The 22,267-nt window shown below is 39.7% G+C and overlaps 1 protein-coding gene across 3 annotated transcripts in view; it reads left to right on the top strand.

Annotated features, from left to right (window-relative positions):
• si:zfos-2326c3.2 (misshapen-like kinase 1) overlaps nt 1–22,267 on the top strand; it is a 73,019-nt gene that overhangs the window by 15,246 nt on the left and 35,506 nt on the right. For all 3 annotated transcript variants that reach the window (XM_041989616.1, XM_041989615.1, XM_041989617.1), the window contains exons 4-11: nt 8,016–8,141; nt 8,347–8,457; nt 13,686–13,776; nt 13,923–14,053; nt 14,560–14,614; nt 14,779–14,857; nt 17,896–18,068; nt 21,885–21,957. In XM_041989616.1, the coding sequence (XP_041845550.1) occupies nt 8,016–8,141; nt 8,347–8,457; nt 13,686–13,776; nt 13,923–14,053; nt 14,560–14,614; nt 14,779–14,857; nt 17,896–18,068; nt 21,885–21,957 (839 nt within the window). The remainder of the gene's footprint in view (nt 1–8,015; nt 8,142–8,346; nt 8,458–13,685; nt 13,777–13,922; nt 14,054–14,559; nt 14,615–14,778; nt 14,858–17,895; nt 18,069–21,884; nt 21,958–22,267) is intronic.

The raw sequence follows: 22,267 nt of genomic DNA, 5'->3' as shown, positions 1-22,267 counted from the left end.
TAGCCTAGCAACAACTAAACTGATGACATCAGAGGCAACATCCGTAGTGGTACACAACCGGCTACCACAATAACACCTGTAAACTCTCCTGATAATATGAATAAAAATACATGTTGGTGTGATTCTCAGAAATCTAAGAGCTTGAATAAATATTTGGTTCTGTGGGTTGGCTGTAGCTCAGGAGGAAGAGCAGTCGTCTGCCAACCTTAAGGTCAGTGGCTCGATTCCAGGCTTCACCTGACTACATGCTGAAGTGTCATTGGGCAAGACACTGAACCCCATGTCTAAATGACTCTATTCTATTCTGTTCTATTCTATTCTGTCATCTAACAGGCTTTAACTTACAGCTGACACTGACTTGAAGGATCCACACGATGGTCAGATGATTCAGTAACACATGAGACTTTAAAGACCGCCCTAGTGTGAAGTTCATTTATCATTTCTGAGCCAAAACTCCCCTCTGACTAGTTAGGACTAACAAAGCCTTCTGGATGAGAACCAAGGATCAGAGTCCCAGTTGCCTTTACTGAAGTCGTTTGGGTTTTTCTGTAAATGAACCGTTTGTATCCTGATGGGAACGATCTCTCTGAGGATGATCCTCCATCCAGAGGCCATGCAAAGTCGCTGGTGCTTTGATGAGCATGAAAACGGTGTGAATCATATTTTCTGGTCATCACTATCACAGAGACATAGAAGCGTTGTTAAAACATGGTCATGATCGCCATGCAGTTATTGTAATAAGTCCCTTTTTTAAGGCACCGAGACTTGTTTGAAGAATATTTTTCTTAAGCTCTTCTTCTTCTGTTATATAGCAGCTGCTCGTTCTCATAACTGATTATATCTTACCTCCAAATAGTTGGCTTTGGAAACATTTCAAACAGTAATGCAGCATTTATGATGAGGAGCAGTTGTCTTTTACTGAACTGCCTCTGTTCTCTGTTTTCTTACATCTCTTTCAGCTCATTGAGGAGATTGACCTTTACTAATCATTTGACCTCCTCTTAATGTTCCTTTCAAAATACACAAACTCACACCCACACACACACACACACACACACACACCATGAATCAAACAAGAATATTCTTTAATATACGATGATCTGGCCAAATCAGATTTCAAGAAAGACTCCTTCTCTTCTTATTGTCCTCAAGTTTCAGTAATTCAGTTTTCTCACAGAAGTAGTTTTTTATTAGATTTGTTTGATATTAAACCTCTGTTTACTTTAGGGTTCAAAAGCCACAGTGTTGGATAATTTCAGCAAAATTAAATATTAATATCTTATCCTGGTTTAAGTCAGTTCCAGGCAGAAAAAGTGCCTGAACCTGTATTTTGAATTCCAGGGGCTGGACTGGGTTTACAGACCTGGGGTCTCGTTTATAACACACCAAAATGTCATCTATAAAAACAAATGTGATGAGAAAATGTAGGTAAACTCTGACCCATGCGTACGGGCGTTTTGGAGACGGGGGAAATCAACCATGCCGGTGGTGAGGTGGTAAACTGCAGCCTGACTGCATCATGCTCCTCTCACACATTTAATTTCACTTCATACCAAACATCTGTTTTAGAGCCACGTTATCAAAAACATCCGAACCAGCAAAGTTATCTGTGCTGCAGCTTGTACTGAGACAGAACTATTCCATAAACATCTTTCAATAGAAAAATATTTAAAACAACTCAAATCTGAAACCCTGGAGCAGAGAACAGGGCCGGTCTATGAAGCAAACAGCTTCCCACCGCCCAATATGAAGCCCCTTCCCCGACAGGAAGGCTTCACACGGGAGCAAAGATCTGTGAGAATGTAATGCAGCTTTTGAGATGAGAACAATGTAAAGGTTCAGATCTTTTAATGTATTAGACATGTCACACATAACTGTCCCTGCGTTCCACGTCACTGCTCTAATTTCTTTAATTCATCAGCGATGCCGTCAGTAGAGCTGGTCTTCGTAAAAGCGAGTAAAGCTTCGGTCAGAACCACTTCCACCGGACACACTAGTGCAGGGGACAGCCGGAGTTCGGCAACCACACCTCCCTCGTTGGGTCGGGACCTCCTCGTCCTCACCACCTCCCGGAGCGCCGCTGTGGAAGAACTGGAGGAAACAGCACATCAGCCCTTTTTTTGTTTGTTTGTTTTGCCTCCACATTAAGGTACAACCAGTCTTTTTTTAATAGCTCCTCTAAGGTATTCATGGACGTTGGCTTGTCTGTCTGTTAGCAACATAACTCAAAAAGTGATAGATGGATTTTAATTACATCTTCAGAAAATGTCAGAAATGGAATAAGGAACAGGTTTTTAGATTATGGGGGTGATCCGGATCACCGTTTGAATCCATGAATTTTTAACGTTTCTTTACTGTAGGGAGATGGGGATCGTTTTGCCATTACAGCTTCTATCTCAAAAATAATACAATCATTTACAAAAATAAATAAATAAAAATAGAAAATACGTTGGCTTGGTGGAGGTCTTCCAGTTTCTTTCTGCTACAGTTCTGCTGTTTGCGCTGACAGACTGCACCACATCGACGCCACAGCAAACATTTCCTTTCTTCCTTTCTCCACTTCACCAAGATCACTTCAATTTCTGTGTTGTAAAAGTTTCTTTTTTTGTTTGTTGCCATGATTTCCTCTTTGATCTGCAGCTTCTTCATATGCGACGATATTCAGGACCACGTATAGCTGGTTTGGGCTTGTTGAGGGCGGCACATGAGGCCGATTCAGGTGCCCACATTTCCATATAAATGAGACCCCTGACCCGGATTAGACGATACATCTTTATCTGTTAGTTTGGGACAAAATGTGGAAATGGTTTGAACGTTGCAGTCATAAGTATACAGTTGCTAGGACAAGGTTGAATGTGGGCTAATGAAAACATGTTGCAGCAGGTCGGCCTTAAAGTAGCAAAGCATCATGTGACCTTCAGCTTTTTGCTTTTGTTTAGTTTTTTTTTTCCTGTAGCCAAGTAGCCTTCAGTAGAATTTTTACGTAGCGTTGAAACTGTTAATTCAAATTTTGTTGCTGCAGCACCTGTAAATCAACATTTTTAGATGTGAGACCATTTGTCTGACAGCTTAACTGTAACTGGGTCATTGAACAGGACAGCAGAGCTACAGCAGAATGGCTGAAACAGAAAAGAACGGAGGTGTTGTATTGACCAGATCTCAGCCTGATTACAATGTTTGGTAAAACTCTGAGATGTGCATCAATGAATGCCTGCAAATATAAATGAACTGATTCAGCATTGTAAAAAAAAATGGACTTAAATTCTCCACAAAATATTTTATAGCTATATTTATAGCGACTACATCTCATAAATATTTTTCCAGATACTTCATCTTCAGTTTGTCTCAAATTTGGTTGAATACATAATGGCCACATTTACATGAGCATTTTAATTCCCCTTTAATTCCGAATAAAACTTAAATACTTTTTAAAATTACCTCAGAAACGCCTAATTCCAAATGAAAATGGCTATTAAACTTCCATCCGAAGAAAGTGGCTGGTTAATTCTGATTTTACATCTGAATTGAATAATTCCTCGATCATGTTTATGTTCATTCCACTTTAAATTAATTCCAGTTCTTCTGAGCATGCTCGATCCCGCATCCTGTCACCATGACTCTACCTCCTTTCTCGTCCTCATCTGACCAAAGGGAAGCGAAAGCTGCTGCTTCAAGACTAGAATCAAAATCAAAGCGAAAATTATTCTTATTATGTGTCTTCCATGTTGTAGACGAAACAAAAAGAAACACGAGCTGGAGTTTGTTTTCTTTTGATAGGCGCAAATACGTCATATCCACCTCCTGTCCAATCAGAACCCTTCCAGCACCCTGATCTAAAACAGAATTAAATAAAGGGGATTAAACTTGTTTTCTATTTAAACCTCAATTCAGAATTACTATTTCCATGTAAACACTAAGGAGAATACTTTAATTCTGAATAATTAATTCAGAATTAAAAATCCACCGTGGCCAGTAACAGTGTAGTACGTCATGTAATATTGTGTGAGTGGTGCTGTATTTAGCTTAGCTTATATGCTGAAACACAAATGCACAGAATTGAACCTTGAATTAGCCTCGATTCATCGGTGGCTCTGCTGACTTCATTCTCTGCTTTATGACAAACACCCGTAAAACTTGTTGTGTTTTAACAGCCGCAGTTCAGTCAAAGTTTATATCCATCTGCATGTCGGCATGATAAACTAATATGATCATAATATCTATGTTTAAACATGAGCTTGTCAGCGTGCAGCTGAGCTGCTTGCTGATGCTCGTTGGTTTGCAGTCTTAATTACAAAACACTGACCAGCTTTTCACTAATTGGTATTTTCTTTTTATGATTATAATTAGATTTTTTTCGGATTCTGGACACTTTTTACTGCAGCTTAATTTAAGATTAATGTCCATTTTTATTGTCTTACATTTATATAGACCAAATACTTACTCCAGTAATAGAACAAAAAGCAGTTAAGTAGGTAAAATACATTAAAAGGTTGACGTCTTACAGAGATGAAAGTTCAATTTCCCGTGAACCTTTCAGCATCGTAACCTGGTTTGATGTGAAACGTTTGAGCCTCGTGTTGCCTCCGTCCAGGAAGGGACTATCAGACAATCTGTTCAGCAGGAAATGCTCAGCTGTTATCTGCCCTCTCATTCAGGCTGCAGTCAGAGGCAAGAAGGTGAAAGTTCACACTCTGTCTTGTCGTTTTCTCTTCCCCCGCCCCACAGAGACTCAACGTCAGGCAGAGCGGAAGCTCTCTGGTGTTTTGTCTTTTCTGATAAAACAACTACATCCAGCTCCTCCTGTTCCACTACCCCTCATCTCCTCTGCTACTGCTACAGAGTCAAATTTAGGGGTTCAGTGACTCGGAGAAATCCCAAGTCATTTCCAGGGTTTATAGTGAGAAAGTTTCCTTTTCTCGTGCTTTTTATCCTCATGTGTTATAAATCAGTAAACCTTTGATGAACCAGTTGTTTCTTGAGAAATAGGTACAGCTGCCTCAGGATCCGGTAGCAGGATGAAGCATCATCTCCAAGTAACATAGCAGCCTCTCTGGACACTATTTCTCAGTGTCCGCCACACTCCCCAATTCTATTGTTTACATTGTCAATAATTTCTCAGGAATGGTAGTGTGTAACTAGGTGATGTACGGAAGTTTTCCAGGCAATTATATCCCATCCAGGAGGTTAAATATCCAGCCGCAAAATGTGGTGTTTAATCTGAGACTCTACATAGTCTATACACAATGAGGGATCCCTGATACCACCATTATTTACCACATGTTTGTAATAAATAAAGATCACTATCACTACTATGTTCCTAGGACTATTCTATTTTTATCCGGAAATTATAATGAAGCAACGCCCTGCCGAACTTTCCACCAATCAGAGAGCTTAGATTGACGGTAACGTCCAATCAGGAGCAGCCAAAGATCAACCAGTGAGCAGAAAGTTCTATGTGTGTGTGAAAAGAAGAAAAATAATGCTCCTCTATGGCTGGAATAAAGCCAAGAAGACGTTTCTGATGCACGGTGGCGCCACAAAGCAGCTGAGCTGGAGTTGGTTTAGTGAGGATAGCAGGTAAATAGTAGCAGGAATAACTGGAAATGAGGAAAAAGTGGAAACATGGAAATAGTTTCTGTTGTGTGTTTGTTTCAATAACAATATTTTTTCTCCTGAAAGACTTGAGAGAACGATGAGATGAGAAAAGGTTTGGTCACTGTTGGTCTGTGTGTTATTTCTACAAAGTTCTGTTAGTAATAAATTCTGTTTTCTTCTTCTGGTCGACCTTTATGCTGCTAAATCTATTCATACATTCATTTTACATCATTTTACCTCCCAATCTGACAGCTGAGGCTGGAAACATCATGTCTGATGCTGACTGGGGTTTAAAGCTCCAGCTGCTACTTCTAAATGACCAAAAACAGCAAAAAAAAGTGTCATGGAGTTTTAAGGGTTAAAAACTGTGGAAGTCAAAAAAAGGAAAAATCTTTTCCAACATTATTAAACAAACTTTAGACAAGACACAAAATATGTACGTTTATATCATTTTAAGCAGAAATTTGGCTTGTTATATCACTGCTAGAGAACCCACAAAAAGCATGAAAACATAAAATCTGTCTGTTTTGTTGACATAAAGTCATGTCAGCGTTCAGACATTGATTTTTACCATAAAACTGTAAAAGAGCACAACGTTCAGTGTTTCTGATATCACACTTTATCTTTTTTCAGCGTCTTTTTGAGGTAAAACGGTATTTTTTTAAACCATGATCTACACATAACATTGCTTTCAGTCTCAACCGGGCGTCTGCAACACCTACTAAAAGAAGAGCCATTTTTACCACCTGTTCCACCAAATAAACACAGTTTATTGCTGCCAAACCTATTTGACTCTTAAAAGTAACTTAAAATAAACAAAACTGTTAACATTTAGCATTTTATGTGTCTGTAACAGCCAAGAGCAGATGATCTTTACTTGATTTGTTTGTTGTGGTTTTATATTCAGTTGTTCATTTAAAAGACTGATAGAAATGTAAAATAATTACAAAAAATGCATGAAAATAATACAAATCAATCCACTTTATTTATAAAGCACATTTGAAAAACAAAAACATGTCTCCAAGTGCTGCACTTCAAAAATCAGCAACATCAGTTAATATAAAAAAACAATAACCAAGTATAGCTCTTATTAAAACAATATAAAACAATAAAACCGTAAACTAAGACTTGAAAACAGTGAGTAAAAAAACTTACCAACATTCAATTTACTATTTGCCAAATTAGGCTAAAACAGCAGCTCAAAGTTAAACTAAAGGAAAAGTCATGTAGGGCCTGGAAAAGGGCCTGGAAAAGCTTGTAGTCCTGGAGTCTCGGTCCGATTGGGCGGTGAATTCTGAGTTTTTACTCACATTCATTTGTTTTGGTTTGCTTTCACACTGCACTTTACTGGAGTGGACCAAACGGCTTTGACCATGTCATACAGTTACAACAACTGCTCACTAGGGGGCAGTATTCCCTGAAATGATAGCTGACCAGCAAGAAAGAAGAAGAAAATCCAACTCAACGATTCACCAAGACCGAAAAATGGTTCATTCACCACAAATAAACGATGGAGTAAACGAAAAATGTATCCAGTCTGGTTTCTGTTTTTACGTTGTGGTTAAAACTTAATTTAGTTTTCACCAGAATCTGTCCATGATATGTATGAGCAGCAGGAGAGGCGCCGCCCTGACACGCCACACCATGACGCACACTCTGGTTCGTTGGACGGTCCATTTGCTTTCACACTGTTGGCGCACGGCACCAGAGTTCACTTGCAAGTGGACCAAGATCCCTGGATTTTTAGCCGACCCGAATTTGTTTTTGTTGTTAAAAAAGAGAAGATTGAGAGAATGTTGTTCAACAATTTCATGAAAAAAAATCAATAAGAACTATTTTAAAAAGCATAATTCGAGTTGTAAATTATAAATAATCTGGATTATTTTCACTGACAAATGAAAAGGCCGGTGGACATTCTGATTGGCCGGTAACATCTGCCATCAGAGCGGTTCAGTTAGATCCCTGCTTTTTAGAACAAAACTAACGTAAACAGCTGCACACGTTCCTTCTTCAGTGTGTCTTACAATGATTACTGCATTAATCTTCTGTTGGTATTTTGAATTTGGATCAATGAAATTGGTTCATTGATCGCTGAGCGGCTGTAGAGCGACGTGTGGTCACACAGCTGTGTTTTACTGCTTGCTGGTGTTAAACTCAGCTGGATACGACTTCCTCTATGTAATGTTGAACTTCATGTCAGTTTGCGAAGTTTCCTTGAGAGCTGCTATGTTCGCGTTTACCGACAGAATTGGATGAAATTTACTCAAAGCAAAGTTTGAACAGCTGGGTTTGTTTTTCTGGAGACGCTGACTGCCACCATCTCATAGCTGCTGAGACCTCTGTTCACTGCATTGAAAGAACTGTTGTTATCTCTTGTGTTTACTTGTTTTTGAGGGTTTTCTTTTGTTTCTGTCTTTCAGGAAGAAGAAGAGGAGATAAAGCTGGAGATCAATATGTTGAAGAGTTATTCCCACCATAGAAACATAGCTACTTATTATGGTGCCTTCATTAAGAAAGAGCTTGCTGGACAGGACCACCAGCTCTGGGTGTGTATTCTACGCTGTCATCTTGTTGTTTTTATAGTGTAGAGTGAAAAGCAAAAACTGTCTCTCTTTTTTATTTAATAACAGCCACCATCTGTTTTACATACTTCTACTATTTATTGTGTTTCACGTTAAGACCACAATATAGTTATTTATAGTTAACCAACAGCTGTGTGTCTAATAAACATCTGCTTTTTTGCTGGTGTAGTTAGTGATGGAGTACTGTGGAGCTGGCTCTGTGACAGACCTGGTGAAGAAGACTAAAGGAAACTGTTTGAAAGAGGACTGGATTGCCTACATCTGCCGAGAGGTGCTCAGGGTAAGGTCAACATAAGAAAACACACACATACCCTAACACAACACACACCATACAGCTATAACTGAAGGAGCTGCAAACTCAGGCTTCTAACAAATAAAACTCCTTGTTTGCTTTAAACTCAACCACAGAATGGACATAAGAATAGAGTCCAATGATTTGTAAATCTAATTCTCAATTTAAAATTTACTTTTGTTATTGACAAATATGAGTTCGTCTTGAATTTGATGGCGGTAAGATACTGTATCTCCTCAACAGCTGGGACCATGTGTAGCATCCCTTCTTTTAAGAACAGTCTATACATTTCTGGTGTTTGACAACATAGTCTAGCTCAGTCGGTCCAAACTGGGGGTGGAGGCCCTGAGTTATGATGGGAGGGGAGGTGGGGGCAAGGCTGAATAACACTTATATGCTGTGTCTGAGGCTCTGTTGTTTTCCAGCCGGTACACACACACACGTCATTAACCCCTTACAAATCCACGAATATCAAATATTACAGAACTTTAATGTCACCGTTTAACAAACATGCCTTTAATGTACTTGGTGTGGTTAAAAAAAACATAAGACTGAAACATAAAAAGTACTCTTCTGAGCTCGGTTGCTGATTCGCTACCGTCTTGTGCGCAATGAATTCTGGGCGAAAAGAAAAGAGGCCGTGAAGTATGCGTCATCAGCAGCCTTCGTTTGGGGCCAAACGAAGTGCGGATTTGAAGGGTGGATTTGGAGGGTCCTTCAAATTCTGTGAATTGAGACAGTACTTCACGCACCGCGATGACGTATGTGGCCGACGAATCCGCACTTCGAACTCTGCAGACCCTAAATTCTGACACAACTGTCTTTGCACTGCTAGTAAAACATGGACAAATTTGCGAAAGTACCAATGGGGAAACGATGATGAATCAACAACAGAGAGTTCAACTACTAAAAATAAGACAAGAAAGTATGATGAAGCATATCTTGCCCCAGGCTTGACCAGGTAATGGTCAAGTAATAATAAGGGTCAATGATGGATAATGAAGAGCGACCACAGTGTGTCTCGAAGTATCAGCTGCTGACGGGGGGCGGGGCCACCGGCATGTTCCCTCAGCAGTCAAAGTGCTTTTCCAGATGTGCAGCTTGTCAGCAGAGATGAGGGCAACAAAAATCAAGTGTTAATAAAACAAAAAGCTGAGGGAACATATCGCAACTAATCTGGCTAATTGGCAACAGATCAGTAACATGATTTGGTTTAAAAAGAGCACCTTAAAGAGGCAGAGTCCCTTAGAAGAAAACATTCCTCAAAAAACCACTTCTACTTGTGGATCAATTAGAGATAAATGCTGTAAAGACACGGTGGTGTGGTGGTTAGCACCATAGCCTCAAAGCAAGAAGACCACTGGTTCGAGCCTCGGCTGGGGGGAGGTTCAAACCTGGGGGGCGGTTGTCGTTCCGTTATGGAGTTTGCATGTTCTCCCCATGTATGTGTGGGTTCCTCCCACTGTCCAAAGACACGCATGTTAGGTCAATTGGTCACTCTAAATTCTCCCTAGGAGTGAGTGTGAATGGTTGAATGTTCCAGACTCCAGCTTACCCACCACCCGTAATGGATAACGCGGTACAGATAATGAATAATGAAAAAAAACTGAATATTCCATCGTCTACCACATGTAATACCAACTCTGTGTGCAAGTTGAAAATCAATATGAGATGAGCTTGATCTCTGGAAACTCACTACATGTGCTCAGGACCATTTCCAGAAAGCACTGTCTGCAAACACAGTTCGCCCTGAAATCCACAAATTAGGTTAAAGCCCTGTCATGCGAAGAAGAAGCCAGATGTGAACAGAATCCAGAAATGTTGCTGCGTCTCAGAACCGTGGCTCATTTAAAATGGACTGAGGCAAAGTGGAAAACTGTTGAGTGGTGAGATGGTTCAGAATTTGAAAGTTAATTTTGGAAATCGTGAGCCGCATGTCCTCTGGACTCGGGTGGAGAGGATCATTAGGCTCGTTATCAATACTCACTTTAAAACCATCTGTGATGGAATGGGGAAGCATTAAAGCAACATGCGCATCTGAAAAGACCACATCACAGCTGACATGTTGACACAGGTTTTAGAGCAACATATGGTCCCAAGCAGATGACGTCTTCTTCAGGGAAGGTCTTGCATATTTCAGCAAGACAATGCTTTTAACATCAGCTGTTTACAGACTTGTTAAAAGAAGATGTGATGCTACACAGTGGTAAACATGACCCTGTCTGTTTTGAGACATGTTGTTGCCATCACTTACAAATATGTGAATATTTTAGCATTTAAAATGTTTTCAATGCTCTAATGGGAATAAAATATTGGTTTATGAAATTTACAAATCACTGCCTTGTCTTATATCCTGCTTTCTAAAATTCAGGTTGTATTTGTCATTATGCCAGAGAGAGAGGTTTTATGCACATTAGCCTTGATTGTCTCTACTTTATTCTTGGTTTATTTTTGGTTTCAGCGCTGCACACCCTCTGAGTGGTGACAGCTCCATTCACAAGCACTAATCAGTGCTGTAGTGAATTCATAATGCTTTGTGTTGCACTTTGGAGCAAAACACTGCATTTGAAACTAACCCCAAATCCAGAATCTAAATGATTAAGCTGCCGAATGCTCAAGTACTAAATATGAGCCATTTAGAGCAGCTTTTGCTTGAGTTTTTAAATAGCTAGCCAAAACAAAAAAGAAAGAATGAAAGAAAAAGCAAATGAGTGTCTGTTTCCATTCATTACTGTTGAACAAACAGACTGAGATAAACAGTTGTTGAGTCTGGAACTGACATTCAGCAGAATTGTTGCAGTTTGTTATTTGAAGAAGTTTCCTGGCTCCTCTTTGCAACAACCAGTCAGATGTCTTTGTCTGCCACAATTTTTAATCCCTTCAGTGGTATTCGTCAGTGTATGTTTGTCTCACATGCTTCTTTTCTGGTTTTTTTCCATCCACGGTTTTTATGCATGCATCAAAAATGCTCTGATGCAGTTCCTCTTGTTTTTGTAAGGACGGCTTAACTGAGAGGGTTTCAGATGGTGGAGGCCTGATGTTGCCTCTGCAGAATATGAGTCTTTTAATGAAAACGACTTGTTGCTCTGCTCTGGGAGGAGACACTACGGCAGACCCAGCTATCACTGGAGGGATTATATATTCCCCCGACAGCAGACAAGTTTGGGCCTAACCTGGGCTACTTTTGGCACGTATGGCTCAGTTATAGCACTGGCAAGTGTCGTGTGGCCCAGAAGTGGCACAAAATAGGGATTTTAAAATGACAGTGACTTGAAAGGGAGTTTATTGGTGGGCTCATCATGCAGCCCCTCAAAAAAACCTTCTTATTTGTGAGGCTGATAGACATCAGTTTCACTGTATGTGTATGTATATATATATATATATATATATATATATATATATATATATATATATATATAGATAGATAGATAGATATGTGTATATATATATATATATATATATATATATAGATAGATAGATAGATATGTATTGTTGTTTCTTTATTTCCACTCTTCCAGTATTATTTATGTCTGAAACAGTAGCTGTTCTGCTGAAGGACAGCTGGAAGTCAAAGCTAGCCAGATGTTTTTCCTGTTTCTAAATTCTCCACTCAGGTTCAAAAGAAATGTTCAAAACCATATTTATAATGTAGGTTACAGAAAGAAGCCTCCCAAGTCCAGGTAGAGGCACTGCAGCCTTTTTCATCTGTTTTCTCTGAGAGAAATTCAGAGTTAATATGTGGAGTTATTTATTTTTCACTTTCCTTACTTCACTTTGATGCTATAACATGTTGTCATCAAAAGATTAAAGACCTATATTAGAATAGAATAGAAGAGAATAGAAATACTTTAATAATCCCTTCAGAGAGCCCTCAGGGAAATTTGGGTACCAGTAGCAATACAACACCAACATATTGAGTGTTCATGTTATTTTACACATTTATGGTGTATGAAATTAATTACTGCATAATAATCCAGATGATTGTAACTTTGTGATTAATTATTTGACAATAATTGTAACAAGAAAATCTATAATCATTGCATCCCTAGTCCAGATATGAGGAGCTGGGCTGGACACAGATTACAGCAGTTTCCTTGTGGGCCACATGTAATGGTCATGTGGCTGAGCTCTGGCAGCCACACTCACATGGATTTGACATTTTAAGTCAAGGCCAAATATGGGCCAAACAAAACTGTAGATGTGGACCATTTTTAGGCCAAACATTTTTGCTTCCTGATCAGGGTCTCAGGAGGAGCTGGAGAGTGTTGCTTGGGATTCATATGTCTGGGTCTCCCTCCTAAACCTGCTGGTTGGTGACCTGTCCTTGGATGGATGGATATTTACTCTGCTCAGCAGTTTCAGGGAGAATGTAGGCTACAGGTACTGATAGAATACTGAACTCTTGTTATGATCAAACACAACAAAGAAGCAAAACTGATCTTCGAGATCCGTTTTTCCGGTGAAAACGGAAGTAGTCCTTTTGCTTGTTGAAACATACTGAGAGTTCAATAAGTTACAACCGTTGTATGATGAAGAGAATCTGTGCACAAGCATCAAAGAAAATTAGCCAAACTGACACTGATACCACTTCAACCCCTCTGTTTTCCCACTGTGACTCTGCAGGATGAGTGGATTTATTTATTCATTTCTATACTTAAAAGGCCACACGTCTGTGAGATGTTATGGTATCATTATGAGGGATCACAAGGTCCTGAGAAAGACTGTGTAACGCCCAGAAATATCCCAGACGGGTGACGTTATTATCAGAGACTAAAATGGAAAGGATCAGGATTTTTTTTTTTCTTTTTTGACAAATAGAAAAATAAAAAAACCTGCAGTGGAATGTCGCCAGTGCTTTCTCTGCTGCCGTCAGCCACGCTGTCTCCCCATTGTTTCAGCATCACAACACACACTCACAGACACCACGGTGAAGTCATGGCCTAAAGAAAGACTCACTTCCTCTGTTTATTTAACCTCCTTTGAAGAAGCGAGAGTTAAAAAAACACACACACTGAAACTGTGCCACCGATTGGTTGAACGGCTACCAGCCGCGCTGCCACTCACAGCAGGAATTTTTAGGATTATTTATCAAGTATTTCCTGGGATCTGACACATGATGCAGCAGCTCTTTGAAGAGATTTATTTTTACCACTTCACATTAATAGTAATAGTGTCTTCTGACTGTGTGTTTATTGTGTTTATGTTTTGTCTTCCAGGGTCTTTCCCATCTTCACTCCCATCATGTGATTCACCGAGACATTAAGGGACAAAATGTTTTGCTCACAGAGAACGCCGAAGTCAAACTGGGTGAGATGCACCGACTCCTGCAGCGCAGTCCCTCCAGCATGTGCACACACCACTGAGATAGTAAACCACACGACCACGAAGGCGCTTCACAGAAAGGTTGTGGTTGTTTTCATACATGGAATCTGTCTTGTGATTTTACGTTCCAGTTGACTTCGGCGTGTCGGCTCAGCTGGATAAGACCATTGGTCGGAGGAACACTTTCATCGGTACTCCCTACTGGATGGCTCCGGAGGTCATCGCATGTGACGAGAACCCCGAAGCTACTTATGACTTCAGGGTACTTTACTACACAGAAACAGCTATTGTTATGACAGCTTCCTTCATATTTTTGTGGTTTTGCCGCATGAATCCAATAAAAGTTGGTTGTTATCAGATAATATGGAGTATGATGACAATCTCCGTTCATTACTGACAGAAGCAATTTAAAAATAAGTCAAATATTTTTAAAAAGATTCACTCAGATTAATTAGATGCAGGTTAACCGTGATAAGAATGGAGCAAACTTTATTTTACTAAATATGATGTAATTCTATTTATGTTTTCATGGTTCAACTGACCACTGCACTTATTTCCATTTATTCCAGTTAAATATGAAGAAGTGAGTTTTAAAGGAATCCACTCGCTCTTCTGTCAACTTTGGCTTGAATTTTATTTTGAACATTGTTTGTTTCATTTGTGGATATTTTCTCTGATTCTGGACAAACTGATTTACCAGCCAAGACAAAGATGGGATCCAGCACTGACACAGCTGAGGCCACTTCTCCCTCTTTTTTATGTTTGCAGAGTGACCTCTGGTCTTTAGGCATCACCGCTTTAGAGATGGCCGAAGGAGCCCCTCGTAAGTTAGGAACACATCTACCCATCCAATATACACAGAAATGAAGTGGATATGTTTTATCATTTTGTTTGTAGGACTCCTGTGTTTATGCTGCCTCCAGCAATTCATGTTCCTCTCTTCTCCACTGGTCCTGTCACCATCTGTTTATTTTCTTTCTCCCTCAGCTCTTTGCGACATGCATCCAATGAGAGCCCTTTTTCTGATTCCTCGAAACCCTCCACCCAGACTTAAATCAAAGAAATGGTAAGGCTGTGAACACACTCTCACACACTCTCACACACACTCACACACAACAAGGTGTAGATTGAAGTGTTTAGGTTTTTATGTCTTCTGAAAGCAGGTTTCTAAGTGGTCTTTGTTGTGGTTGTCGTGCACCAGACGATCAGCATTTTCTTTCCAGACAGAAACTGAAAGCTGATGGTGAAGGGCATGTCGAGACACGTTAAAGTCACTTGTCCTCTGTTTAAAATAGAAGATGAGAGTATCTGTTGTCATCTTGAATCTCAGTTATGTTTTCAAGATCAACCTTGTTTCCTCATGCGCGCTTCCCTCCCTTCCTTCTCTTCCATACATAATACATAAGCCCCTCACACTAAACTCTTGGTTGACCCTGGCTGCTGTCTTTCATTCAGTATTAATATCATCAGGAGGACTTTTACTCGGGGCAGCTTTTAATAGCTTCGATGGTCTGAGCAGTGCAGTGCGTTCCCAGCTTTACACCTCCGGGCCTTCCTTAGGCTGCAGAATGAAGCACACACGTTCCTTCCTGTCCGCTATAAGTTCGAAGCGCAGACATAAGCTCTCCCAGATTGTTGGGATGACTCTGATGGTAGATATCGCCTTAAATCACCAACACTAGCAGCATCTCCTCTGCTCTTCCTGGCCTGTAAGGTGTAGGTAAGTCTCCTACAACAAGTTATCATTGATTAGATTTTTAAATTTTCTACTTTTTATGATCATTTCTTTTTACTTTTTGTCGTTAGAAATGTGTTTTTGTTTATTGATTTCATGGGACTTTGAGTGCATATAAATGTATAAATAATCATAATTAGGACCAGCAGTTCTCAAGCCTTTTGAGCCACAACCCCCAAGATAACTTAGGTTGGTGTTTGCGACCCCGGCCTCACGACGATGTGTATCAAACAGGTCGTCCTGCAGCCGTCCTCTAAAGGAAAAATATAAGAAATTTCATAAAAAAGAAGATAAAGTGGCTTTACATGCCCCAAAATCAGCTTTTCTTGCAGCGTTAATGTCAAATTCAGTTTTTTGTTTGTTAGGTTTGTGAACTAACTTTGTTGTTGTGGGATGTGTTAAAAACTTAAAGTGCTAATTTCAAAGATTGATCTTTTTATTAATGGTTTAATTTGACAGCTCTGCTAAAATCCCAAATTTATTTGATAAATGTAGGCTATATATTTTCTACAATTATCTGGCAACCCCCTGACATTATTCCCAGCTTGAGAACGTCTGGTTTAGACCACTGATTCTGTGCATGTACGCCTCCAGCTACAATGTGAGAAAATAAAAAACGGGGGATAAATTATTATATCTTTCTTACTTCAGTTTGTATGATGAGGTGCTCAGGATTACCACACATGTGGAAATGTACACGTGTGTACATTTGAAATAACTTCTGGATCTTGAAAAGTTACTGTGCTCATAATGGAAAAACCAGATTTTCAGTTCCAGATACCTGGGATTAAATGTTTGCTGAGTTTGTGGATCCGCTGTGATCTGCGTGTGGAAAACGATGAATAAATATGTCAAATAAATAGAAATAAAATGTAAATAAAATAAAAATCAGATTATAAAAGTAAAACAAATATATTATTGTATTGATGAAAATATAAATGTAATGAAATATATAATTTATCATGCTGTTATTCTACTGGTTCGACCTGCTGGAGATCAGATGGCCCTGAAAACATTTTCCACACGGGGTGGAACCTCTGGTTTAGATTATATTAAACTGGTTTCTTGATGCTGGTTTTCTGATATGTGTGATGTTTCTAAAGAAATGATTTTGTTTGCAACAATCCGTGTGGTTATACAGAGTAACAGCAGATTTATCAATAGTCTAAAAAGTTTAATGAAGAACAATCAAGCCGACAAAGGAGCGAGACTACCTCTAAAAGTGTGAAACAGGCCGAATCTTCCTGTTAAACCACTTCCCTTCAGCAGAGGATTATTTCTGAACTGCATTCAGTCATCTTTTTTCACCACAAATGACTTGTGAATAACTGCTAAAGTTAGACTAGAAACATAACTGTGGACTGCAGCTTGACTTGATGATGGGCACAAGTGGGTCTAACATGCTGAGGAGTCTAAAAATTTACTGTTCAGAGCCTCTCAGAATAAAATACTGATTAGTGAACGAGTCTGAAAGCTAAAAGAAGGCCAAAAGAAAAGCCCCTTTTTTTTAAAAATTTCAACCAGTACACAAAATATTAACCAGCAATGTACATAACCACCTGGTTACAGCTGTTTACTAACACATGAACACACACAAGAAAAAAAGAAAAAAGAACAGAAAAAGAAACAGAAACAAAATGACATGAACTGAACTGTGAGTCGCTCACAGCTCAGCGGTGGTGTGTTGGAAATGGTGTTCATGTCCAGTTTTACTCAGTAGAGTGCAGGTCATGCTCGTGTTTTTAGGGAATGAATTACTGGAAAATTACTGGCGAGATGAATGGATCAGATACACGGAAACGTTTCTGTGAAGTTTACAATGTCCTGAGAGGTTTGATGTATGCAAGAAGGCAAACATCTGATTTCTTCATGGTTTTAGCTCCACCATGAAGAAATCTTATTTTCCAAACTGACTGCAGGTCAAACACTCACTACTCACCAGTACTTCACACACTTTGTAGAAAAATACATTCCCATAATGAAAACTTCCAGAGTCTTAGTTAAGGGAACACTTGTTAGGATGTGTAAATATTTGTTTATATGTGTTACTGGAGGATAAATGAAGATGGCGAATGGCACCAATGAAAAATGTTTCAGGCTTACGTAAAACAACAAACTTCCAGGATGAATATGAATGTCTTTGGAACGCGGCTGTAGCTCTGAACCTCTGTCAGATCATAGATGTAAACGTCATCTCTGCAGAGGTCAACTCTGATAAAGTGAAGCAGAACTAAATCAAAGAGGTTTTAGTTCAGGTAGTTCAGGTGTGGTAAAAAAAAATAGGCACAAAAATGAAAACTACTCATTCAGTGTAGTTGTTTTCTACAGTAACATTTTAGTGTCTTCCTTCCTCTGCCTTCTTTTCGTAGGTCGAAGCGTTTCTTGTCATTCATTGACAGCTGTCTGATTAAAAACCATCTTCATCGACCAACAACAGACGCCCTGCTGAGACACGCCTTCATCAGAGACCTGGCCAATGAGAGACAAGTTCGCATCATGCTCAAGGATCACCTGGACAGAACCAGGAAGAAACGAGAGAAAGGTAAAAGTCAGTAATAAACAGGTTAACCTTTTAACCCCAAAAGTCTTTTTGAGGCTTCTGCTAGAAAATGACTTACCGAGGAAGGAGCGATTATTTGTCTGCAGTTACAAACTTCATGTAAACCATCTTGGTATCAAAATAAAGGTAACACTGACTGAAGATGGAACAAAGGAAAATATGTTGTTGTTTTTTTTTTTCTTTTTGCATTTTATGGGATTTAATCCCTTTAAATTTTTGCTGCAGTGGACAAAAAACTACTACTCTGTCCCACTGTCTTCAAACTCATCTCCAGCCCTTCTTCTGTAGTGAAGTGTCTCTTTTGGGATACCATTTTTTCCTAAAGTAGCTAAAACGTGGATGACGAAACAGCAAACAGTTTGATCTGGACATGATGCTCACATGTCCATAAACAGAAATATATACTTTCTGTGCGGCTGGATTACGAGGGGCCGTACCTCCATTATTAACCCCCTCTAAAGAGCTTTTAGAGGAGATTTTGGACTTTTTTTTTTAACCTTCAAGTCCTTTTTCTCATTTCTTCCCAGCAGCAGAGCCGTCTCATAGTTCAGTTTTTGCATTTATAGATGAATTTCACACCGGAGCTGAGAGGTTGGACCAGCTGCACTGGTACACGCTGAACATCTGCTTCGCTCGGGCTCTTTCAAACATGGTTTTAACAAGGTGACATGGAAATGTTCCATTTGGCTGCCAGCATTGTCCACAATTTCCACAACATCCCTTATAACACCAGCCTTTCTGTCAAAGCGGAAGACTTTCTGACACCATTTCTGCAGCACACTGTAACCAGAAAGTTTTATGGAAGGAAACAATGATTTAAGAGGGATGGAAATCAGAAATAAAGAAGGAGGAGACATTGTGAGGATAACTTCTCGTCCTTTTTTTCTGGATGAGTTGCAGGTGTTGATGTGAGATGCCAACGTGCAGACTTTGGAAGAAGCAGTTAGGGGTGGGGGAAGACAAAAAGGAAGATATTAATGACTGCTCTACGTTTTTCTTTTCAAAATCTTGAAGTCTTTAAGCTTTGTTTATGTTCATTTGCTTAACTGAGACAACGGCAAAGACAAAGAGACGCAGGGACGATGGGAGGAGGAAACAGAATGACCATCTGGTTCTAATCTTCCCTTATAAAAACACACTGATGACTGGCAGACTTTCTCCTTTACGTGTTGTGTTTATGTGCGTGCATGCGGTGTGTTTAGGGCCATGTTTGTGTGTGTGTAAGATTATACGCTCCTACAAAATGAAATGCCTCCAGTATTAGTGTGTGTGGGAAAAAGTCAGCATTCCGGATATGATGCAAAAAGGATGTGTCATGTTCAGCATGCCCAAGGGGATAGTTTGCACAAAGATGCTCTATATTTTGGAGGATGCATCACTCCAAAAAGAAATTAAAACCCTCTAACTGCTATTCTCTTCTGCAGTTTTGACTAAGAGGCATAACATGAGCCAGAAATGGTCCAACAGTGCTTGTAAGGCTTTTTCTTTCTGAACGGTGGATTTTCAAACTTTTTCTGTTTTTCTGCTCTGAGAAAACCCACCTGTGATGAGTCACCTTTCAGCTCCTCAGTCGCTGCATATGGATAATGTTCAGGTTAGCCCGAGCTTCTTTTCCGCCATGTGTAAGCCAAATGTTGTCATGCTAGGCTGGGCTGGCCTCATCTTCTTGGATGGATCAGGGATTTTCATGTAGTGGACACAGTTAAAACTGAACGGCTGGAAACTGAGGAAGAAAAGTAGCTGGATCACATTCAGATGTTACTGCTGGAATAGTCAACAAATACTCGCCTGTTTTATGGGTTTTTTAATAATGTATGTGTGTGTGTGGGTGGCTGTGGATGTGTGTGTGTGTGTGTGTGTGAAAGGTGTTTGGACTGACTCTGGATTCAGATGATTGAGCGTTACTGCTCTAAGGCCATGATGCAGAGCAAAAACAAATCTGCTCCAAGAACTGTACAAAACAAGTTGAATAAGTTTGAACAGAATTATCTTCATGTGGTTTTAACCCTTTAAACTCCAAACCAATTTTGTCCATCTGTTTTTTTATTTTTGTTTGTTTGTTTTTTTTTGTTGTTTTTTTTAGTAAAAATACTTGTAAAAGCTCAACCCTTCTAATCCCAGACATGATGTTTCTCAGTTGTCAGATTCTGAGGCTAAAATGATGTAAAATGAATGTATGAATAGATGTAGCAGCATAAAGGCTGACCAGAAGAAGAAAGCAGAATTTATTACTAACAGAACTTTGTAGAAATAACACACAGATCAACAGTGACCAAACCTTTTCTCATCTCATCGTTCTCTCAAGTCGGAGGCGTTCACCCTGATCTTCACTCATGACCACAGCTTCTTCTGGCTGCTGCGTTGTTGTGTTATGGTGAATAATCTGCTTCAGACTCTGACATGATGCAGCTGGTGTTAACATGGAGTCCTGAGGGGGACACAGTGTTTTACTTCTCTGCATCTGGTGGGTTATTACAAGCTTAACTACTTAGAGTCGTGTGAAAAAAGAAAGAACAGCTGATTTCTAATCTTATGTTTTATGTATCAGGATATAAAAACAAATCGTCTCAGGTGGACAACATATATTATACCATGTCATTGTTTATTTTACAAGAACTGAGTTGAAGTACAGAGGCAGTGTGTAAAAAAAAGTCCATTCTTACTGTTTCTAGAGGAATTGACAGGTTCATTGAGCAGCCAGATGCTGTTGATGAAATGCATTTGATTTAATGATCATCAGTGTGAACAGTTCGCTGCTCTGGAGCATTCAAGTGTGTGTCAACACACTATCAGTTCATTTCCAAACTATCTGGAACCCATCATTCTGCAGAGAGAAAGACTACTAACACGTAGAAAACATTCAAGACAGCTGCTGATCTTCCTACGAATGGACATCCCAGCAAGTTCAGTCCAAGCTCAGACCGTTCAATCCTCAGAGAAACTGTTAAAAAAACCCAAGAGCTTCATCTCAGACTCTCCAGGCCCCACTTAGTTAAAGTTCATCACAGTCCAATTAGAAAAACACTAAAGTATTTGGTACTTTTCAAACTTATGAATAAGAAATGGATGAAATAAATTAAATACTAAAACAAGGCTTATCAGTTATGTTACTGTCAGACAAACAGCAATCTTAAGATGATCAGAGTAGACTTCATGTCTGAAAAGGGATGGCTGGTTCGGAAGAGATACCGGTAATATCTGAACAACCCACAGACTTCACCAGTGTTGGTTGGACAGACCAGACCAAAGAGGAGATGTTTGGTCAGAATGCACAAAAAACCAAAGACAGCCAATCAGACTCAATGCCTCACACCAACTGTGCAGCACGGCGGAGGAGGCATGATGATCTGGGCTTGTTCTGCAGCTACAGGATCACAAACTCCTCTGCTTACCAAAGTATTATATAGTCAAATCTGTTGGGCATCTAAAGCTTGTGTGAAGACAATGATCTCCAACACAGTGACAGATCTACAGCAGACTGGCTAAAAAAGCAAACGGTGTTGACATGATTCAGTCAAAATTCGCCCTGGTTGAAATGCTGTGGTGGGACCTTTAGAGACCATAGAATACCCCGAGACCTCAATGATCTGAAGCCATGTGATCATATCCATTCCCACATTTATCTTATAAAATGTTTTTAAATTCTATACAATCACTAGAAAACTTAAATGTTCAGAGTTTAGATGGCAAACATTAACTGGTTTGATGCTGTTGGTTGACTGAGCGAGTTATTTTCCTCCAGCGTTCAGCTAAAATCGTTTCTTTTTGTCTGCTTTCCTTCTGTGTTTTCTCTCCTAGAGGGTCCAGAGTATGAGTACAGTGGCAGCGAGGATGAAGATGATGAGGTCACAGAAGAGGAAGGCGAGCCCAGGTGATATGGATATGGAAACATGGTTGAAATAACTGCTTCATGCTTCCATGTCCATGGAAGTAAATCCTTAAGAGACATAAACAATTATTTCTTTTTCTAGATTTAAAATGATATTTAGGTTAAAGTGCTGATAAAGGACTGTGAGGCACACACGCATGGACATATATTTCTGTGTATGAACAGATTCGTTAACGTCCCTGGATGTCCTGCAGCAGATGGTCCTGCAGACTGAGCTCTCGCTCCCGGGATGAGCTTTAAGTCTTTGTTTCAGTAACCGTGCCCATCGTCTCTTAACCCGCAAGTGGACTTG

Source organism: Melanotaenia boesemani, chromosome 7 (genome assembly GCF_017639745.1).
Source record: "Melanotaenia boesemani isolate fMelBoe1 chromosome 7, fMelBoe1.pri, whole genome shotgun sequence".
NCBI classification, from domain to species: Eukaryota; Metazoa; Chordata; class Actinopteri; order Atheriniformes; family Melanotaeniidae; genus Melanotaenia; species Melanotaenia boesemani.
Note: the sequence above shows the minus strand (reverse complement) of the source record. Positions and strands in the feature narration are given on the sequence as shown.